General features: G+C 39.9%; 2 protein-coding genes and 1 non-coding gene across 4 annotated transcripts in view; 2 read left to right on the top strand and 1 right to left on the bottom strand.

Annotated features, from left to right (window-relative positions):
• The window catches only part of LOC140651718 (bifunctional heparan sulfate N-deacetylase/N-sulfotransferase 3-like), a 77,920-nt gene extending 74,262 nt beyond the window's left edge, over window positions 1-3,658 (top strand). Inside the window, exon 15 of one of the 2 annotated variants that reach the window (XM_072861542.1) lies at window positions 3,010-3,658. In XM_072861542.1, coding sequence (XP_072717643.1) covers window positions 3,010-3,039 — 30 coding nt within the window. In that variant the 3' untranslated portion in view covers window positions 3,040-3,658. Of the gene's footprint in view, window positions 1-2,173 lie in introns of both variants that reach the window. The other variant, XM_072861541.1, reaches the window with a different exon arrangement.
• Window positions 3,659-7,243: 3,585 nt separating this feature from the next.
• LOC140652583 (small nucleolar RNA SNORA24) lies at window positions 7,244-7,374 on the top strand. The gene has a single exon (XR_012042868.1). It is a non-coding gene; the product is annotated as a small nucleolar RNA SNORA24 (small nucleolar RNA).
• Window positions 7,375-12,304: 4,930 nt separating this feature from the next.
• Window positions 12,305-20,779, bottom strand: part of PRSS12 (serine protease 12) — a 44,714-nt gene continuing 36,239 nt past the window's right edge. Inside the window, exons 12-13 of the mRNA XM_072861362.1 lie at window positions 17,123-17,403; window positions 12,305-15,110 (exon numbers count right to left, since the gene is read on the bottom strand). Of these exons, the coding sequence (XP_072717463.1) occupies window positions 14,803-15,110; window positions 17,123-17,403 (589 nt within the window). The 3' untranslated portion in view covers window positions 12,305-14,802. The remainder of the gene's footprint in view (window positions 15,111-17,122; window positions 17,404-20,779) is intronic.

Here is a 20,779-nt window from a genome sequence, read left to right as displayed (position 1 = left end):
GGACTTGTGGACTACTGTGCACATATGTGGCAGTTATTTGCAACTGGTATAAGCTTCAGAGACACGTGACCTGTCCAATTTCACGGTAAATATTTACATTTTTATATATCAGTTTAAAAGTATGGTGTCTCATGTAGGTTTTGTAGCCCATTGTTAGACCGCTGACAGTTTTTCTTACTATTTGATTATTGTCTTGCATAAAATAAGAAAACTTAATGTAGCACAAAATGCCAAGTGTACTTCTGCCTTTGGAATCAGCTTGCTAATACTCAAAGTATATACCAACAAGGGTGAGAAGTACAGTTATCACATACAATTTAGCTGTGCACAGCAACAAAATACACAGAGCAAAATCTGGAAGCCACAGGCAAAAGCAGTGTAGAAAAAAACAAACACACACATAAAAAACATTACCTATGATTATAGCCTGTAACAACACACCCTTACAATGTGGTAAGGACCTTTGTCCATAATTACTATGTCTGATTTTGTACTGCCTGAAATGGCAAAATACAGAATATAGCCATTATCTGAACAGAAATGTAATGGGACATGTGAAGCACAAAAGTTGCAGTATAATCCTTATGAGCAGTATTATACTTCAACAATTGTGAACCAAACGGAAGCAGTGCAATGAACAGGCTTTCACTCCTGCCTTCTGTGAGCAGCCAGATCCAGATACTGCACTCTGGGCTTACGTTGCTGTGAATCAGGAGTGACTCCACTGAAATGAATAAGAAACTCGTAAAGAGCAGAAACAGATCCATACTTAGACTGCCTTAATTTGCACCACTATTTTTTGTGTATTCCAAGATCCCTCAACCTGATCAAAATTGTAGCATCTTTCAGTAACCTTCAGTTTACGTCAGCTGCAAAAATCTGTCAGATTTCCAGATTAAAATACTGGTTCTGGTTCCAGATATTTTAAACATGTTTGGAATAAGCTTTAGGGGGGGGAAATAAACACAGTGTGTAATCATGGTAGAAAATTACGCTCTAATCATGGAAAACACAAATATCCAGCCTTACATTTATGTGATACATTTCAATGATACATCTCACAATGCATCAGTTTAGATGTGAGATAAAGTCTAATTAATAGTACTTAAAAGTTGAGAAAAAAAGATCAATGAAAACTTCAGCTGAGTATAGTCTTAATGCTTCTCCACTGAACTTTGGCTATGGGTGTTTCTAAAGGCATGAAGAGGTAGTGAAAACAAGAGAACTACAGTACTAAATGCAATGCTTTTTACAGTAGCTCTATAATGTTCTCATAATTTGTTTTAGGGTGAATAGTTAAAAACATGCATCAAATGGTGGAAAAACTTTGTATGTCTCAGTGCTGTTTTACAACATTTAGGTAATCATATAATTTAATTTTCAAGGTAACAGAATGGAAACCAGTCTGTTATTCCCTAAATAGAAAACAGATGTTGAGATCCTTACTGTACCTCTAACTGGTAATCTTTATTATTTATTGATTTTGTCTATGTAATACCTGGTTTTGATAGGCCTGTAAAGAAAAAATCTAGACAAATTTGCTGTATATAACAATATTCTTTACGCAGCACATTTTTGCTAAGGGAATATGCATGATTAATGATGAGGACCTACTAGAGTAGACATTTTTTAAGATGAACATCTTTATTATTTATTAGACAGAATGAGAATTTTCATTTCACTTTAAATATTCAGTGTCATATGGATTCATCCCAAAAACTGACTTGTCTTAAATACTTCTTATTTGATAAAAGAAACATTCTGGATTCTGAACATCGGTAAAAGCAAATACTCTGCATGCTATGGACAGCTCATGCATCCTGCAAGCATCTATATGGATTTGTTACAACTAAATTGAATAATGGGAGAAAATACCTGGGGTTTTCATCCTGGCACGATTGATTTTACCCTTAATATAACCTAATGTAACATCACTCAAACATTTAAAAAAAATCCGCAGGGATTGCATGAAGCTCCTGTTTTGGGCACTGCTGCCTCACTTCCTCCATGTTCTTCAGAGCAGCAATTATAAAATAGAAGAAAATAGGAAAAACTTTGGGCACTATCAAATGCCTGAGGTTTTCATGGTGAGAGGTCCCTCTGCACACGAGTGCCTCCTACATGCAGGAGGAATGGGCTTCAGCCACATTCATAGTTCATTCTTTGTTTTCAGGAGCTCCCTTTCTGTCTTCTTTCTCTGGGAAATCGAGGTCCGCGCAGAACAAGAATGACTGGGCAGTCAAGGACAGAGTGGTGATGGGGACATGCACATTGGTTGCATTGTCCCTCCAGAAATTTTACACCAGGCAAATTTTACACCACAGTCCACGTCTTAGATCTGTGGACTACTTCTGTGAAGTCCTCTCTGAGGTAGGGCAAGGAGCCCCCTACAATTGTTGGTGATCTGGTAAAACAGCCCAACTGCAGTCACCGTGTAGCACTGGGAGGATAAGCCCCCTGCATGCACGGCCTTGGCCTTGGGTGGACTAGGCTTGGTTTGGCACCTAATGGCAAAGCTCATCCTCCAGGAAGGAGTGCTGTGGTGACTCTCAAGTCCTGATGAGGAACAGCAGGGTGGAGCTCTTGTATCGTCCCAGTGCACTTCCTAAGGGAGGGAACTGGGAACAAAATAAATGAGTTCCTAGGGAAGTCTTCAGCAGATTCCTGTGGTAACTTTACCTGAGTTGATACTGTGAACAAAGTAGCTTGACCTGGAACTGTGCATCTGAAAGGGCGTGATCTTAAATCTGTGTAAGTCCAAGCTCCTGTTGAGATGCAGCTGTTAAGCACTAGCATCTTTAGAAAAGGTGCTGTGGGATAAGCTTCTTGTACGCTAGGCGGGCTAGTCTCGGACACAAAAGCAGTAGACAAGTGAAGGCAAACTGCTGGTGCTCTTTGCAGTTCTGAGTTTCTGATGTTGGCTTATTACTTGTTTACACAAAGATGGTATGAAGCCACTTTTTTTTCTTCCAGAACTATTGTATTTAAATATGTTCTTACATTTAACAGGAGGCTTTTAAAAACCAGAATGACTTTTAATGTGCAGTCAACTTGGTGAAGAATGAAGAGTCTGAGCAAAGCATGCAGACAACAGCTAGATGTGTTATTCACAGCTTACCTACAATCAGTGTTTGATTTCCAGAAACAGACTATCAGTATTAACGTTCTTAAAAAATACTGATTCATTACAATGAATTTATATTTGCTAGTCACAGTCAGATGTTTTATTGTGGTTGGTAACACAGCCATGGTTTCTATTACCCTGGTAGATAACTGCACAAGCAATTTCTTTAACAAATGCTTGATTACGTGAGCTTCACCTTTATTTTCATAACTATTGTTTGGAAATTTGCTTTCTGCAGACATCTGTGCCATTAAAAATCAATGTGTGATTATGAGCAGAAAGTGACCGTTAGGGGGGGTGTAAACACAGAGCCTGATGTGAAATCACTTAATTATTCAAGCAAACATTCCTGAAAATACTGTGATATTTTCCCAGTTCTCCTTGTGCAGAAAGAATTAGTTTCAATGATTTGCAGACTATCTTGTACAGAATATCCTTTTTCATTGCTTAAAAATGTGAAACTTCCTCAGGAAGAAATTAAATAGATATTTCAATGTTTATAGATGTAATACTCTTGTCATTCACATTGAATGAAAATTGCTGGAAACATTTTTCTTGAAGTTTTTTAAAATAAAAAATAGATATTATTCTGATAGTGGCATGGTATCTGAAGTGCGACAATAAACTCTGATAAGAAAATGTAGTGCTGTGTGGAAGTGATTTTTCTGTTCACAAAAGCTCTCCTTTTCCAGGTTTGTTAGCAGCTATTGCAGCTTGACACTGAGCTACAACACAATCCAGGAGCATGGGAGCAGCATGAAATGTTGTCAGAAATGAAAAATATTGCTTACTCTCTCTGTGAGTGAATATTACTGCTTTATGCAGCTGCTCGTTTTACTGCTTTTGCTTCCTGCTTACTTTTTATTTCTTGTGCCAGAAATTGCTAATGTGCCATAGAAACATTTCCAGAGCTTACTATTTTTCAGATAACAAGCAGACTTTATTCAAATTATTTGCCTTGGGGATTCAATAGTTGTGCCAATGCATCAGCCTACACAGACATGAGAAAACCTTTCTTAGGAGAAACCTGTGAAGATGGTATGAATATCCAAAGGAAAATTCACCGTTATCAACAAATTCAGAACAGAATAGAAAAGTGTACTATCTAGCTGCGCAAAAACTGCTTAATATCTTCATAGGGGTGTAGAAAATAGGAAACCTATGTTAAAATATTCCGTTCATTACAAAGAAATGATGCAACCTTCTACACAATAGTGTAGAAGTCTAAGCTTCTTTTATAATACCCAGCTCTATAATCTTGAAGAATAACAAAAGTGGAACAGTAAAGTAATAACAGAAAGGTACTAAGCAAAAGGAAAGATCCTCGCCACAACTAACACCTGCCTGGCCTCTGTCTCCAATTTATCTGTTTTAATTTAATGTTTCTTTTCAGCTCTTCCAATCCCAAAATTCTTAGAGCTCAAAGGCAAAAGACACTTTTTGGTCTCTGTGGACCACATGGATGAAGAAACCACAACAGTCAGCATCAAAGGACAAATCACAGGAACAGGAAAGTAATTAACAGCTGAAACCAAGGGCTAGGGAAAACTGAATGGAGGAGGAATTTAGACTAAGGGTGATAGATTTGAAAAGCATATAGTGAGCTTGAGTCTTTACCACTCTGTTTTCTGTCAGGTTACTTATTTCTTTTTTAATACAGTATTTTCTTTCTTCACCTCCCTTTTTCTGTTCTGATCCTCTTTCTCTTGAGAAGTTCAGATGGGAAATAAGGCTCATGTACTTTTAATTGCTCAGATGTCTGTCTACGTAGGAGAGCCATCAGTCAAGTAGCACAAGGTCACTATCAGATCTCTTCCAAAAGGTATGAAACAGAAGTGGCCTAGTTCAACCATGATGTAGGGGCTTGGTTCAGAATTACTACTTCAAATCCTATAACCTGTGTTATTCAGGAGATAAGAGAAATGGGCTCCTTTGCCCGAAAAGAAATCTTACTGTGTCTCCTCAATTATCTCATCAATACTGTCTGTCCTATTAAGTCTCCCAGTAAAGCTCACTTCTTCAGCTAAATTCTGAACCAGTTTATTCCTGTACAAAAAAAAACCCCAAAACAAAAGAGAAAAACACTAATTTTTTTATACAAACACAGTACATACGTTTTAGCTCTAGAACTGTGGAAGGAAAACATTATGAACTAAAGGCGGGAGCCAGCTCTTTTATGCACGTGACAGAGTGGAAATAAAATTCCTGAACACAAACAGTGCAACGTCAGAACAGCTGAGGCTTAGCTTACGGCACAGGTGGGACTGTAGGGCATGGTAAGACTGTAATTTGTCTCTGCACTTTTGTACAATCCTAGCAGCAGTTTCATTATTCTACAGTACTGCCTGATAGTCATATCTTTGAAGCAGTAGTATTACATTGTCGTCGTCATTGTCTAAAACTGATGAAAAACACCTAACATGATGGATATGCCTTAAATAATTTCCTATCTTTTTCACGGAAAAAAAAGGTAAGAAATGTGCACCATTTCTAAAATATGGGCCAAAAGGCAGCTTCCTGCACTACACTAGTCATCACTTCCAGCCTCTTCTTCAAAATCTCCCTAACAATTCAAATACAAAGTCATCCCGCTGTAGCTGATGGAGCCAGATTTTCAGTCCCCTGGCTGTGTCAATTCACTGGCTTCTGGCCTGCAAAAGCCAAAACCACCTGCCTCATCTTTCCAGTACACCCGTGCACAGAATACAAACGCACCTTTGAGGTGCAGCCTTTGCCAGATAGCAGCTTTAGCCTGTGCCCGGCCTTTAAAATCTGCCCTTCCCTGCACAGAGGATGACTAATAATACTAAAATTAAGATGCTGTGGTGTCAAAGGTATGGTAATTAGGTTTAGGCTTGACATGAGGAAGCATTTCTTTACCAAGAGGGTGGTCAAACACTGGAACAGGCTTCCTAGAGAGGCGGTCGATGCCCCAAGCCTGTCGGGGTTTAAGAAGCATTTGGACAACGCCCTTAACAACACGCTTTAACTTTTGGGCAGCCCTGGAGTGGTCAGGCTGCTGGACTAGATGATCGTTGTAGGTCCCTTCTGACTGAAATACTCTGTTCTGTTCTAATTAAAAATGAGGGTGGGGGAATTTGGCCAGCATTAACCAGATACACTTGCTGATGTGGACTGGAAAAGGAAAATTGCCCGTGTTCACCTGAAGGGATGACTTCATTTTCCTAGCACATCTCTCACAACCTCTTCTTTCTCCTTAGTCCACGGTTATCAAACAACAAATACTGTTTTAGTATTTAAGGCCCATCTTATGACTTGACCAAGCATACATACACATATATACATACATACATGTATCTCTGTCTACATGTAGAAAGCAGCATCAGCGTCTAGACCAGCTGAAGAGAACTGCCTTGGTTTGGGGAGTGACTGCAGCCTCTTTTCCATAGACCCCTTAATCCGTTTTCTCCTGCGGATGCTACTCAGGAGCTTCAGAAAGTACCAGAAAGCAAAATGAAAGGTTTTTACTCCTATTTGCAGACAGCCCCCACCCGCATTCCCGCATTCCACCCCGCCTCAGCTGAGCGCGGAACTCACCACCCCCCAACCCCCCCCCCCGCTTTGCGCTCGGCCCCCGTCCTGTGCCCAAAGCCCCGCCCCGCCCTCCGCCCCGCCCCTTTGCGCCCAGGGGACGGCCCCGCCCGCCCCGTGGGTGGGGCTCCCGCCCTGGCAGCGCCGAGCTGCTGGCGGTGCGCGCGGATGCGTCCTCGCGGCGCGCGGCCTCCGAGGCGCTGGCCGTGGGTGCTGCTGACGGCCGTTGGCGGGCGCGCGGGGCGGCCGTTGGCAGGCGCGCGGGGCGGCGGTTGGCAGGCGCGCGGGGCGGCGGTTGGCGGGGCGGCGGGCCGGGGAGGCGGAGGAGGTACTTGCGGACCGGGCGCTGGCGCAGCCGTGAGGCAGCGCGGCGCGCTCCTCTCCAGAGGTGCGGTTGGGCCGGAGCGGAGCTGCCGCGGCAGAGGAGAGGAGCGCAGCGCAACGCGCAGCAGGTGGGCCCCGTGGTGAGGTGGGGGGCGGGTGGGAGCCGTTGGGCGGCGGCGAGGAGAGGGCCGGGGTGAGGGAGGGAAAATGGCTGCCGCCACGTGGCGGGGGTGGGAAGGGGTGATCCATGACTCCATGGGGGCTGCCGCGCGTGGCTGTCTCCCTTCCTAGGCATGGAAGAGCAGTTCCTTGCTAATTGGCAAAACTTCTACCCTGTTGTGGGTATTAGTCGTTGACTGTAGCAAGAAACAGGCCGAGTCGGCCGAAGTGTGCGGCGCCGTGGGATCGGCCGTCTCCCCCCTTCTGTGGTTTTTGTTTGTTTGTTTTTCTCCCGGTTTTTCCTCAATAAGCGGTTAAAGCCCAGGTTTTGAATGTCTTGTACTTTTTTTTAATTATTTTTTGTCTCCTTAGGAGCGCAGAAGCTGAAAGTACGGAGATGTATCTGTTGCCGTTGAAGATCCTCCCCTCCAAAAAGTACGTGACTGGGTATGCGTTACGTAATAAGCTCTTAGAATTGAGGGTTTGGGCGGGAAAAACTTATGTTTAGCGACTAAACTACTGAGACTGATCTGTTGAAATCAAGGTACAGGCTTGGTGTTTTGGTTTTAAATGTATGCTTTGTGTGTGTGTTTTCTTGACAGAAAAATATAACCAAGCGCATAATTTAGCATGACTAGGAAGAATGGGGCTTGGGTGTAGATATATTAGATATGCTAGGAATACTGGATTATGATAAAACGTATGTTGCCTGTATTTTTGCCTGCCAAACTGGAGGCATCCGAATCCCCAGATTTCTCGGGGCTGTCTGTGCAAGAGGAATGTCTTTATTAATAAGCATGTTTCTGATTTAATGAAGAGTAATCTGCAACTGCAGGAGCAGAGGGAGATGTCAAGTTGATACTAATAGTTTTCTTTCAGAGCAGTTTACAACTCCTAGGAGGCATCATACTGTTCAGTGATGTTTGCTGTCTTGTGTGTGTTTCTGGTAGCAATATTAAACTGCCTCAAACTTGTTTTTGCAGGGGAAAAACACTCTTGAGTTGTGATGACAGAAGAAGATGGGGCTCAATTCCACATGTGAATTTTAGGAATAGCTGTGACTAGAACTTTTAATTTTTACTTAGGGTAGGGTGGATCTGTCTAATCTTCTGGAATTGATGCCTTTTGTGAGCAATAATATTTCAGGTTATCAAGCAGAGCTAACAAAAGCTAATTTTAGGCTAGATCTTAATCTCACTTTAGACTTAACAGAAATTAGCTTTTTTAATAAAGTTCAGACTTGGAGCCTATAATGAGATATTCTGCGGTCCATCTCTCATCTTTACAAAGAGGACCTGGAACGTAGCTTACTGTGCCTAAAATTAGCCTTGACTGCTTCTATACAAATACAGTTAGGACAACTAGCTCATTTTGTGCTGCTTTCAGGGATCTGCTGCTGCTCCTATCTCTGGGCTGTTACCAAGTCTTAAGCAATTATAATAATGCTCACGGTAGTTTAGTGGCTGTGCTGCACTCAGTTATGTGGCTGACCACACTGCAGTATTAAATCTGTGACGTGCACCTTCAAGTGGTGGCTCTTCTGCTGTTAAAGTGTGTTAGAAAAGTTGTTGCAAGGAGTATACATGTACTGCATAAGCTGAAGGTAAGTTTGTGAAGTCTAGAAAATGAATGAGAAATCTACAGTCATAATTTTAGTATATATGCCAATGTAAAGCATTCAAATGTATGAATAAGTCAATAAAGAGACATCATCTTTCACCACAAGTGTCGCTTCTTCCTTACAAGACTACTGATAACCAAGACTAGACCTGCACGTGTTCTTTGGAATTACTTACATGTGCCAAATCTGCCTGTTGTGGGGGTACAGCTTTTGGTAGCTGGGCCTCATATTTGTGACTCTGTATGGTTTCAGGGCAGAGCAGTGACTGGCTGATGTGTTGTCTGGGAGCCATTCCAGAAGTGACATGGCTTTTATCAGAGGTTACTGCTGCAGGGGAGAAACAGTGACTTTGAATGTAGCTGCTTTTTCGATTTACAAAATTTGCTGAGGGATCTTTTATTTCATCCATATTTAAGAAAAGAATATATGGAGCTCCCATAGATGGTGAATCATTGCAGAGTCAGACGATACATGTTTTACTTACAAGTAAATTTACTGTCTTAGCTAATAGCAGCTGTGCTGGCACAATCTCTTGTGGAGTATCTTCCAGTTAATACGGAAATTTTTTGGAAGTCACTGCAAACTGAAAAGTTAGGGGGGAAGGGGGGGCTTTGAAAAGGCTGGGGAGCAAGATCTGTGAAGCTAGAACTGTGATCAGTAGGCAGTGCAATTACTGCTAAGTACTTGGCAGCTGAGGGGGGATTCCTTTTTGAAGTGGGTGGGGGTGGAATTGTGGACTTTAATTACAACATGGATTACATCTGAGGAAATTACTTCCAATGGTCATGTTAGTCACACTTTGGAAGAGACTGGTAGGGAGATTAGGGAGCTGTCATAGGAAACTTTTTTTTTTAATGTACTTTTCCTGCCATTGCCAAAGTAAAGCTGAATGTATATTCTGTGTGGAGCTACAATAAGTAGTACTAGACCTGTTTAATTGTCAGTGTGTGATTACTCTTTTCCTTTTAAACAGCTCTGCGTACAACCCTATCATATGACATCTTTACTGCTTAGGATTCCAAGTTTGTGGCTGCCAGGCCTGGTAGCCAACAGTCATGAGCGTGTACCTTGAATTTCCTTTTCTCCAAGAGTGGACTTTTGTAGTAACCTTAGTGCTTTTAGAAAATAACACATCTATTCTACAAGGGCAGTTATTTGTGTATCTTGCACAAGAAAATGCTAGGCAGACAGTGACCAGGAGAGAGCTGCTACTATGCTGGGGACGAGGTGTGGGCGGGAGAGTGCTACCACTGTGTGCAAGTGGGGTTGCTGTTTGGGCAGGCACCCTGATGCAAAGTGGCTTCCTTAGTTTTTTAGATTTTTTTTTTTTGTGACTGGCTTTGATCCCATGAAGAAAACAAGGTGTAGGCAAAGGAATAGGAAGAAGCAGGAGTAGAGTTGGGGATCTGTTTCTCCAGGGATCTGGAATGTATTAAAACATTATACATATAATATACATTATAAAATATTAACACAGAGTACAAAACTCAAGAATATGACGTGAAGGTCTGGAGAGAAGCATTTTTTGTGGTCACTGAAACGATGCTGAAAAATCTAGGCTTTCTGGTGTTGGCTTTTAGCTACTGTATGACATTACACTGATGGGGTCGTCTGATGCGTTACCCCAATTCCCTTCCATTTCAGCCTTTGCTTTTTATCAGACAGCAGCTGCCTTTTTAATCTATTTTAACAGTTTTGGTGCATAATAACTGAACTTTTTTTTTTTTGACAAGTTGCCCTTTGAAAACTGACTGTCCTGTCTCTGCTCCTGTAACGGAGGATTCTTCATCAAATATTTAGAACATGGAAAGATAAAACTGGGTTTGAATCAAGAGAAGGGAAAACTAATTTTCAAGATTATGATCAAATACGAAAGTATGAACTATAATGTTTGCTGTGGGTGTCTCGTACTAGTTTTGAGTGCTTAATGAGGTTACATAGCCTTTCCTATAACTGAAGCTTTCCTTGAGCATCCAGTCACACGCACAGAGGGTAGTGAAATCTGCCTTCCCTCATTACTTGAGTACAATAGAGGTATTCTTACAAGATGTGGCTTTTTCATTTGCATGTGGCTTAGGATGGCTTGTTTTTCATGCTTTCTCTTAAAATTTAATTCCCAGTTCCCAAACAGCTGTGTTCCTATCTTTCCACTCTATTCCTGTTTCATCTTAGCTCTTACCTTTAGAGATGCTCCTTAGTTTTCTGCACCCTGTTCCATCTGCAGTGTCTCACACCTCTCTAACTTTCACCCAACCCAGTCTTTTTTTTTTTTCCTTTACATTGCTACAAAGGTAAATACTTCTTTCCAAACCTTGAAGTGATCTTTTCCCTGTTTGTGGCTGCTTGGTGTTGCATTTGCAGGAAGTTCATGGTCGGTTTCTGTGTTCCATGCTAAATAAGTGGGATACGAACTACTGCATGTGAGCCGGTATCAAATGTGTATGAGGTATGTCTGGTGTCTACTTCAGCTAACTGCATTTGCGGTTACCCACAGCTGAAAGCACAGACAAAAAACATTTTTCTTTCCTGATACCACAAACTTCTTGTTTTCTGGGTGGTTTCTTCTACTGGGATCTGCTACTTGAGCCTAATTGTTTTAGCATCCTTGTACATTATGTTCTGCAATTGCCACTCTGAAACTATAACAGCATTAAAAAAATCGAGTATAAATATTCTAGCACTTGAAAGTGTGAAATAGTTGTAGTAACATTGAAAAGGATGAAGAACATTGATTCAGGACTGACTTTGTTAAACATAAGCTCTTGCAGTGCTGTGAATTTTTCTGGAAGTAAGACAGCTGAGCTTACAGATATTCTGCATATAATCATAAAATGGGATCTTGATTTATCCGTGATTTACAGAAAAGTGTCCCTTTACTTTGGGAAGCTGTTCAGGGTTGAGATAAATGCATGTTAAATAGGCTTTGTGTGGCAGTTGTGGTAATGCTTCTGTTCTTTGTTTCTGATGTAGTTGTCTGTATATTCTCTGGAAAATGGGCAAAAACTTGGGAAGTTTGGGGGACTGCATGTAACTATAAATCTTCACAACGCTGGGGAACCTGGATAGATTACACATCAGTGTTTAAGATGGTTATCTACTCTGGTACTAGAAGTGCGGAGTGTTTTCTTAGTTTATGTCGCCGTTAACAGTGGCCAACCTGCTTCATACAAAAAACCCTTAGCGTAGGCTGAAGAGCAGGTTTTTCTACAACCTTGTATATATTAAAAATGTTGAAAAAAGGGGAGAGCAGCAAGGGTCAAAAAAATTCCTGGGCGGTTTTAAGAGCGTAGGACAAACTTATTTATGACAACCTAACGGGTATAAGTTAAAGCACACAAAGCACGAGGAATTCCATTGTACAGAATGTACAGATTCCACCTCTGAGAAAACGGCCCAGGGCTTATATGCCTTGAAAAAAATATTTTCAAGAGCACCCTTTTTCACTTAAGAAAGCTCACATGACGTTTACCCAGCTGATGTTCCTGCAGTGTCTGCTTGTACATTATCCACAGGATTAATGTATAAAAGTTGTAGTCAGTGTGGCAGTTTTTATTGTATACATTTACATCATCAGGCTCATTGAACAAAACTTAGAATGGCTTAACATAAAGACAGTTTCATTTTATGTTAGAAACTGAAAAGGCATGCTCTCTGCATGAAAACGGTAGTGCAACATTTTAAAGTCTAATAAAGCGTCCTATTAAAAGAACAAAACTAATGAACTACTGTACTAAATCTAAATGTTTACTACATTTAGTATGCAGACTTGATTTATTTTCTCCCCCGTAAGTATTGTATTTCTGTGGTGCAACTTCTAAAAGAAAATTATTATTTCCCCTGTACACAACGTGTGTATTGCACTATATAGCCTACTTCACCACAAGTCTCAAAATAATGGGTCTTGCGTAGCAAAGCTTTGATGGTACAAGTAAATACATTTTGACAGATTTACTTCCTCTCTCCTTCAATTAAAAGGGCTACGTATAAGTAAAAACGTAAATGGTTTTAAGGTTCGCTAGCAGAGTGTTTCACATAGGTCTAACACTAGGTGGTCACAGTACTATGATTTTTGATGTGTTTTTAAATAAAACATTTCACACTATCTCAAAGTGTGGAATTACGGAAAGCTAAAATATATTAAAGCACCTTGTGTACTAGTTTAGCACCAGTTCCAACAAGATATTTAAACTAGTCATGACCCTTGAAAACTAAGTTTGAGGTCGGAGAGAAATTGAGGGCCAAGTCTTCAATCACATGGGCTTCTGCAATATCATTGCCACTTTGTACACAAATTGAGTTGTCTTGGGTATTTGTTACAACACCATAGAGACATAGAACCATACAGAAATTAATGATTGCCCACTTAAAACATGAATACAAGCATCCCACTTTGTTGCCAAAAGGCCACGCAACACTGTTGGAGTCAGAGCGTTTGGGGATAGGAAACACAGGAAAACAGTCACTGGTAGTCACAGTTTGCACAATCACTATGTGGTGACACGCATCTGCCACACTGGAGCGGTTCATGGCCCACAGAGCTTTCATTTAATCTTTTTAAGAAGCATGTTTAACGTAATATGCAGAGCACGCTTGCAGATAGAATGGCCTTTGACAGGGATCGTAGAGGTAGCACTGAACTTTCTTGTCTCGCTCTTGACTGTAGTTAGTCGCAGATATTTTCACGACTGATACCCATTAGTGTTGCGTTGAGATGGTGATTACTTCCTGTGTTCTGTGTAGTAAGTTCAATGGCGTGTCTCTTTCTAAAAGGATGGTAAGTTTTATATTTGTCTTTTACATCAAGAGTAACTTTTTGTCAGTGTGTTTTTATAATAAACCATTAAGGTTTTCATAGCATGGGGAACAGTATCTGTAAAAGGATTTAAATGGAATCAAAATATGTCAATACTTCTGAAGTCACTGAAAACTATCTTAACTCTCACCTTTCCTGTAAGATCAGTCTGAACTAGTGTTGCAGCTAAGCAGGAGAGAGTTGTCTAAATATTATCTCGTAGAAAATAGTAGTTTAAGACTTCATAGACCCGTTCAGACAGGTTTTGGCTCAAAATCTCCAGTATTTGCATTGCACATACTTATAACTTTCTCATGTAGGATTGACAGAGGTTCTTAGTGTTAATTGAGTAAAGCCCCTCCAAACCCAGCAATGAGAGAATTGGGATGTTTGTTAGTCTGATACTGTACTGACAGCTAGTGGTAAATAGGAAAAGTAAATTCTCTCCAAAAATTAAGAATTTTGGAAAGAAGACAAATGATATTTAGCTAGAGGAAAGAAAATAAGAGGTCATTTGTTTTTGATCTAGCTCTTGCAGCTGTGCAGGATGTTTGCAGGGAAACTAACTTCCAGTGTACTACCTATTTTACTTGGGAATGTACTTTATGCACGCTAAGCTGTGAGAACATTTATCAGAATAGCTGGGGATCTGATTATTGTCAATTATTTTCCTTCTAACGTTTAATACAGACTCAGAATTACTACCAAGAATCAACCCGCTAATGGTCTCATTAGCTAATGAGACGAGTCAAAATTAGAGGACTGAGTGTAAGGTCGTAGGAATAATAGGAAAACAGTCAAGAACTGATTAAATAAACTAGACTGAAGATTAATTTTGAGATCTGTAATTAATTCTAGAGAAGCTTGGAGCTTAAATAGCTTGGAGCTACTACAGTCCTCCTGTGGGCAGTGAATCTCATGAACTTTCCAGCTGTCCTGCTCCAATGTTACTCTAAGCTGGCTGTCACTTTTCTCCTTATTGTAGATACATGGTAACGTGTTCATGCAATATATAAACTTCCTTAACACAGAGGGATTTTGTTTGGATAGTAATCCCTAACCGGAAAGGTTGCATGTATACAGCTTGGATTTAACAAAAAGAAAAACACATGAATCGGGAAAATGTGTCTGTTTCCACCCGCTGTGGGCCCCAGCTGTGCACTGTCTGTGCTTGTCCAAGTTGTCCTGCCTCAAACTTTATTAACAAAGTTTGGTTTTCATTATGGACGTTCATAGTTTGGTCACACTTTTTATCCAGGGTACAAAAGATGATACTTTTGTGTAGACACCTGGAGAATCTTTCACTCCACAGCCGTAGCCCCAGGAGGTCACACCATACACAACCCAGCTTTCCCCTGGACGTTCGCACATCAGTGGTCCGCCACTGTCTCCTTGACAGCTATCAACACGTTTCTGCTCCTGGACATTTCCAGCACAGAGCATTCTTCCCGTGAATCTTGTTTTGTAGCGCTCTTCACATACCCTCTTGGGAAGTAAGGGGATGGCAGCCTGTTGTAATGTTCTTGAATAAGCCCTTCCTGAAAAGCAGACCCAAATTATTGTCTCATTATGATTGTTCTTGGAAACACAAATGTGATTTAATCCAATTTTTGCTGTCAGTCCTTCACACTGTTTTGTCATTAAATAAAATGACTGAAAACAGAATAAATACTGAAAAAATCTACTGTGCATTAAACATAATACTAAAATACTATATAGTATAATAATATATAGATATTGTAAATATGGAATATAGATGCTTTTTTAAAAAACCAAAAAGCTTAAAATTTAAGATGTAGCTTTACTCCTTGTGTTCACTGGATCTTTCCAAGGCTGGAATTTGCTTTGTTCCAAACACACTCTGTGTCTTCTATAAGAATATATGCCTTAATACCTAAATGGAGAAGCTATTTTTGGGAGTCTTGAGCAGTGGAGACTAAAGCTGCAGAAATACTTCATTTCTAGGTCACCAGTTCAAATCTAGTCTAGCTCAGCCTGACAGGTGCTGCATCCTCTGTCGGCTTCCAAGTAGAGCATCCAGCCAACCATCACGCTTATGCCCTGTAAGTATGCGCAAGCTTGCTTGTCACCTCAACTGAGGAGCTAACATTACTGATCCCAAGTGTATTCTGGTGGAGATTGGCAGTATCATTTGAATCTTTTGCAATCCTGGTAGCTTCTATGTACCAGAGTACTAATGGGACTCCTGACCAGAAGGAATCTTCATTTTGTGGGGGTGAGCAGAACCTGTCCTTTGGTTTTCTTTATCCGTAGTGAATCCTGCATTGTATAAGGAGTGCTCTGCTTATAAAATGTCAAGATTTAAATCATTTGGCTTTTTTCTATAGCTTGCACCTCTTTTTCAGTTGGAAACATGGGAAATTAAAGCCAGTGTTGGGTTGGGGGTTTTTTTAGGTAAAATCTTAATACTTGTAAAGTAATTATGATTCATATAGTACATGTGAAATTTCAGCCGAAGTACTTCAATGATGTAATTTCTTACTGTAATTAAAGGCAATTATTACAGAGGTTAATATTTCCTTAAATAGATGTCCAAAGTAAACAGTATTGCAGAACTTTCAGTGAATTGTGTTAAAAGCTAGACAGAGCTAGGCAATGAATTAGCAATTGTTTTTTAGCAAAAACCCCACCCTACAAGTCTATCTCCTTTATTGTAGTACAGTGACCCAGACATCTGTGCGCACAGATTAATGCATGTAAAGAGGAAGAACTGATATTTGGCCTTGCCGCCTTGTCTCCTTGCCAGTTTGAACCAGTCCGTGGAACAAAGGCTCAAGTGTAGTTGCTGTCTTGCACTGTATTCAACACCGTAAAAACATGAAAGTAAAACATGGTTATTAATTTGTAAAACATTTAAAGGACAAAGACCTTTGAAGAGGAAGAATCTTTTACTGACCTAAAAAGTGACTAGATTGTTCCAGAAGCCTGGATTGCAGATTCAATTGTGGCTCTCGTAAATTTTGGCAAGATGTTCTCTTATTTAAATCTAACTGCTGATTTAAAATGTCTACATTTTCATGTTACATGGTAACAAGAGAGACTAAAAATGTTATTTGAAATTCTATTACGTGTATATTTTCTCTCAATTTTTCTATTGAAGTGGTGTAATTTAAAGAACCTTTCTAAAATATTCATCGTACTTACCTTAAAAACCTTAAAAATATTAGAGCTGTTAGTTATGTTCTGAGGCAGGGGGTGATGGGTGATAAGCTGCTGCTCAGGGTGTGCCTGGCAGCAAATAAGCTTTTCATTCATGCTTGTCAGTCTTAATGAGGCCGTTTTACTGACTGGTTCTGTGGTTTAGAGTGACATGGTTAATCGCCACTTTTCAAACACAGACTAAATTCAGTAAACAAAGTGTTGTCATTCCTGGTTAAGGATCAGGAGGGAAAATATTGCCCTATATAACAAGAGTAAAATTGTTCCACTTTGAGGATTTTCTTATTTTAAGTATTTGAGATTTTTTTTTTTTAAATAAGCAGCCTCAGGTAATGAGATCGGTGGGTGGAAATCATTAAAACATTTTTACCTGTGTCACCCCATCCAGTGATATAACAGTTGGGAGCAATTTTCTGTGGTCTCTCTCTCCTTAATGGCAAACAAGCAGGTAAGACGTGGGTACTGAATCTGGCACACTGTTCCTCTGGCCCCTGTAGCCTCACCAATGCAATGTCGTAGTCGCTGCTGTCAGGCCTGTACTCTTTATGCATCACAATCTGTTGGACTCCAATTTCTTCCTCATACTCTTCTGGTACCAGTGTGTGATAGTCTCCAACTCGCACAGCATAGTTCTGAGTGTTGTTGCCATACCTAAAATTGAGGTGAAAACAAACAGGGCTGGCTCATGCAAAGTCCCATCCTAAGCATGCAAACAGATTTGATCAGGGTCTTTACTGCTCATATAAATAACAATACAAAAAGTTTTTTTTAAAGAGCAAAAACGCTTTCTCAGATGTTTAGATTGACACTCAAGTGTATCCTAAGGAATATAAAAAACCTTTTCCTGAAGTTTCAGGTTGGGCTATGTTCCTTTTTGTATATTTTCACAGGCAAGGTTTTTCTTATGGCCATCTGCCATGACTGGCACTTATTTCAAAGGTGCAAGCAAGGTGTGCATTATAAATGTATTTAGTAAGGGTAACACAAACTGCCCATAATTATAATGAAAACCTGAGTACTAACATCATTGTGATGCTCCAAATAATTGCTGAAATGACAACAGTGTTCAAGCTTACTTTGTAGGTTGGTTGAGAAATTCTAGAGGCTTAGATAACTTGATAAAAACCTCTTACGTTAACTGAAGTTATAATAAGGAAAACAAAGCATATGTGCATCATAAGCACCTACTGTCAAAGTGACAGAAGGCCTGTAAATCTTAGACTTGTTTTGCATCTAATATGACCCCAGTTTCTTTCACATCATAGACTAAATGGTAAATACCTTAGAGATGATTACTGTGGCTGAAATAATTTTCTGTGCATGCCTTTGGAGATTTTTGGATTACAGGACACACAGCGCTTCTCAGGAAAACAAACAAGGGAGTACTGTTGGGTACATTTATTTATTTTAAAATCTGGCTAAGCTAACCCAAATATTTTTCCTTTTACTTCTCCCTTTCCCTCATAGCCTTCACCAGGAAATTTGTAATACGTGTGCAGAAAATACCCTACAGTGTTTCATCACCTTCTAACCTATACTTGTTCTTTTTGTACCCTCCAGCAATGTGCTGATCTCTGTAGCTTACTAAAGCTTGATCGAGGAGCAGCAGACAAAGCAGGAATATTACAGGTTTCTTATGAACAATATATAGCTGTACCACTGAATATTTCTTATAATTGTGGGTTGCATTCCTGGTCGCCTGCAAAGCTTTCTCTGTCAAATTCTGCACATCTCCTTCAGGTCTTCTATGAGCAAAATTTCACTTCTAGGCTTGTAAGGAGAGGGAGCTGCAGGCTATGACCAAACATCTGGTCATCTGAAGATAACCTTCTATATAGGAAAAATGAAGTAACTTGTCTACCACAAAACTTTTTCCAGGTCCTCTGTAGTAGTAGTCTGTGTGAAATACTCTCTAGATACTGTATTTTCCTTGCGGTTGGAAATCAAAGTTCTATACCAACAGGAAGTGAAGAGATGCAACTGATGCAGACTTTTTAAAGTCTACAGAGCTGTTTAAAAAAGTATTCATACTGATTTTAGTCTCAGAGGGAGAACTGAGAAAGATTAAATTGTGTATTTTACCAAATGCATTACTTCCTTCCTTCCAGAAAAAAACAGCTCGAGCTTTTTTAATTTGTGGATCAGTATGTTTATCTCAAAGATATTTAAGAAAAAACCTGTATTTGTATGTGTCACATTACTAATCTTTCTGGTTTGATCACAAAAGTGCTTGTATTTTATAACTTACCACTGAATCAGTTTTCATTAGGGATTTTCTATTAGGAAATGAGAGCATGAATAGGAAAAAAACCGTCAGAAAAGGCAGAAGCATGAATCCTGGCTCTGCAGGTGTCTGACTCCAGTCCCTTGAAGTTTCTAGAATAGAGGTATTTCTTTCTAAGCTTTTTTAAAAAACAAATAATCTCTCTTTCTCTTGCACTGGATCTCACGTTCTCAATTCTAGATCATCTTGTGTGGTTTTGCCAGTTTTCAAAGCTCACTAAGATTTCACAGTTGATTCTTTTCCTGATAAAATAAATGGCAAAATTCCATGGAAGTAGGGTTGGCACCTGATACATTGCTTTTATTTTTATTGCTTTTATTTTTGTTGCCTTTAAGGAGATTCTTCAGAGTAAGAAAGGCTGTTAGGTCTCAACTAGTTTCTGGAGTTATATATATCCATCTGTACTTGGCCGTCTGAAGTACGACATCAGTGAAATCCTAAATTCTGCATCCCTGTAGATTGTCTGTCAAATCCTTGCCGTCTGCTGCCTGCCAAGAATTTCTGCTCTGACACTTATGAATCCCTTCCTGGGTCACTGTTGCCACGCATCTTACATCAGAAAAGGCTAATCTTGCCATACTTTGCCAAGACACTTAGTATACTACTATCAGTCTAAACTTCTGTTATTGTTACTCTGAGCTATGACGTGGGAACCAGTACAAGTATAATCTGGCACTGGCTAGAAAACAGTGGGTTTTTTTACAGCAGTGCTGTGATCTGATCTGTGACCTTGGGTGAGTTTCTTTTTTGTTTTTTTTTTCTTCTGCCATCTATTTGGCTTTCCTTAATACAGCAAGGAGTACGGCTACATGCATCTTCAGTAGGTTAAAACACTATATAGTACAAGCATTACTTAACACAGCTTTCTTTAGTATTACTTCTGAGAGAGTGACTTTTTTGTAAGTTGTGCATCTTTACAATCAAATGCTTGGTACATGTCAGTACCAGTTTGTACTGAATAGGTTTTATATATTTGCTCGCTATTGCTTCTGGGAACTTTTAGAAACTATAATTCAGAGTTTAATTTAGCATGTTTACATATAGATAGACTTGAAAGCAAATTTTCCTGGCCCACGTGCAAAAATTTCCAGTAATGCTTTGGCAAAACCATAGCATTCAAAGTCAGGAACATATTTTTATATAAATATACAAATTAGGGGGGAAAGTATTTTTTATTCCTCTAGTTATGCAAAATATTAGTAGGGAAATTAATCTGATTCCTTAGTTTAATCTTGTGTTCTGCAAAAAGTTGCATCTGCAGTTCAGTATTTATATATATTAAATGGTCATTTGTCTCTTCACATGGAAGCTATGTAACCTCATAGGTAGTGTATTTCCTAGAACTACAGCTTAACGATTTCTGAATTGGTTGCAGCAAGAGAAGCTACCAAATCAAAGGCAAGTTTATTGATCACTTTGGCCATCTTTTTCATGGAAGTACCCATAATGTTGGTTGGTCGATTGACAGAAAGCATGCTACTATGGTATGTAAAGCAGTTTGAGTACACAATGAAAACCAAACTGACAGACCCTGGTAGCTCATTTTATTGTGTAAGCTAATCAATGCATTGTGTAAGCTAATCAATGCATTGGTCCTCTGTGAAACTTGGAAAACAGAGGAATAAAACACCCAACTATAGAATGTTGTACACACTGACACCGCAACTCCTGCACCCCTCTCCAAAGTGGACAAGGTCAGTGTGGAGGCAGGTAGCTGAATGGTCAGGGTGTGCAGTATCAAAT

This window comes from Ciconia boyciana, chromosome 5 (assembly GCF_034638445.1).
Source record: "Ciconia boyciana chromosome 5, ASM3463844v1, whole genome shotgun sequence".
In the NCBI taxonomy this organism is placed as follows: Eukaryota; Metazoa; Chordata; class Aves; order Ciconiiformes; family Ciconiidae; genus Ciconia; species Ciconia boyciana.
Note: the sequence above shows the minus strand (reverse complement) of the source record. Positions and strands in the feature narration are given on the sequence as shown.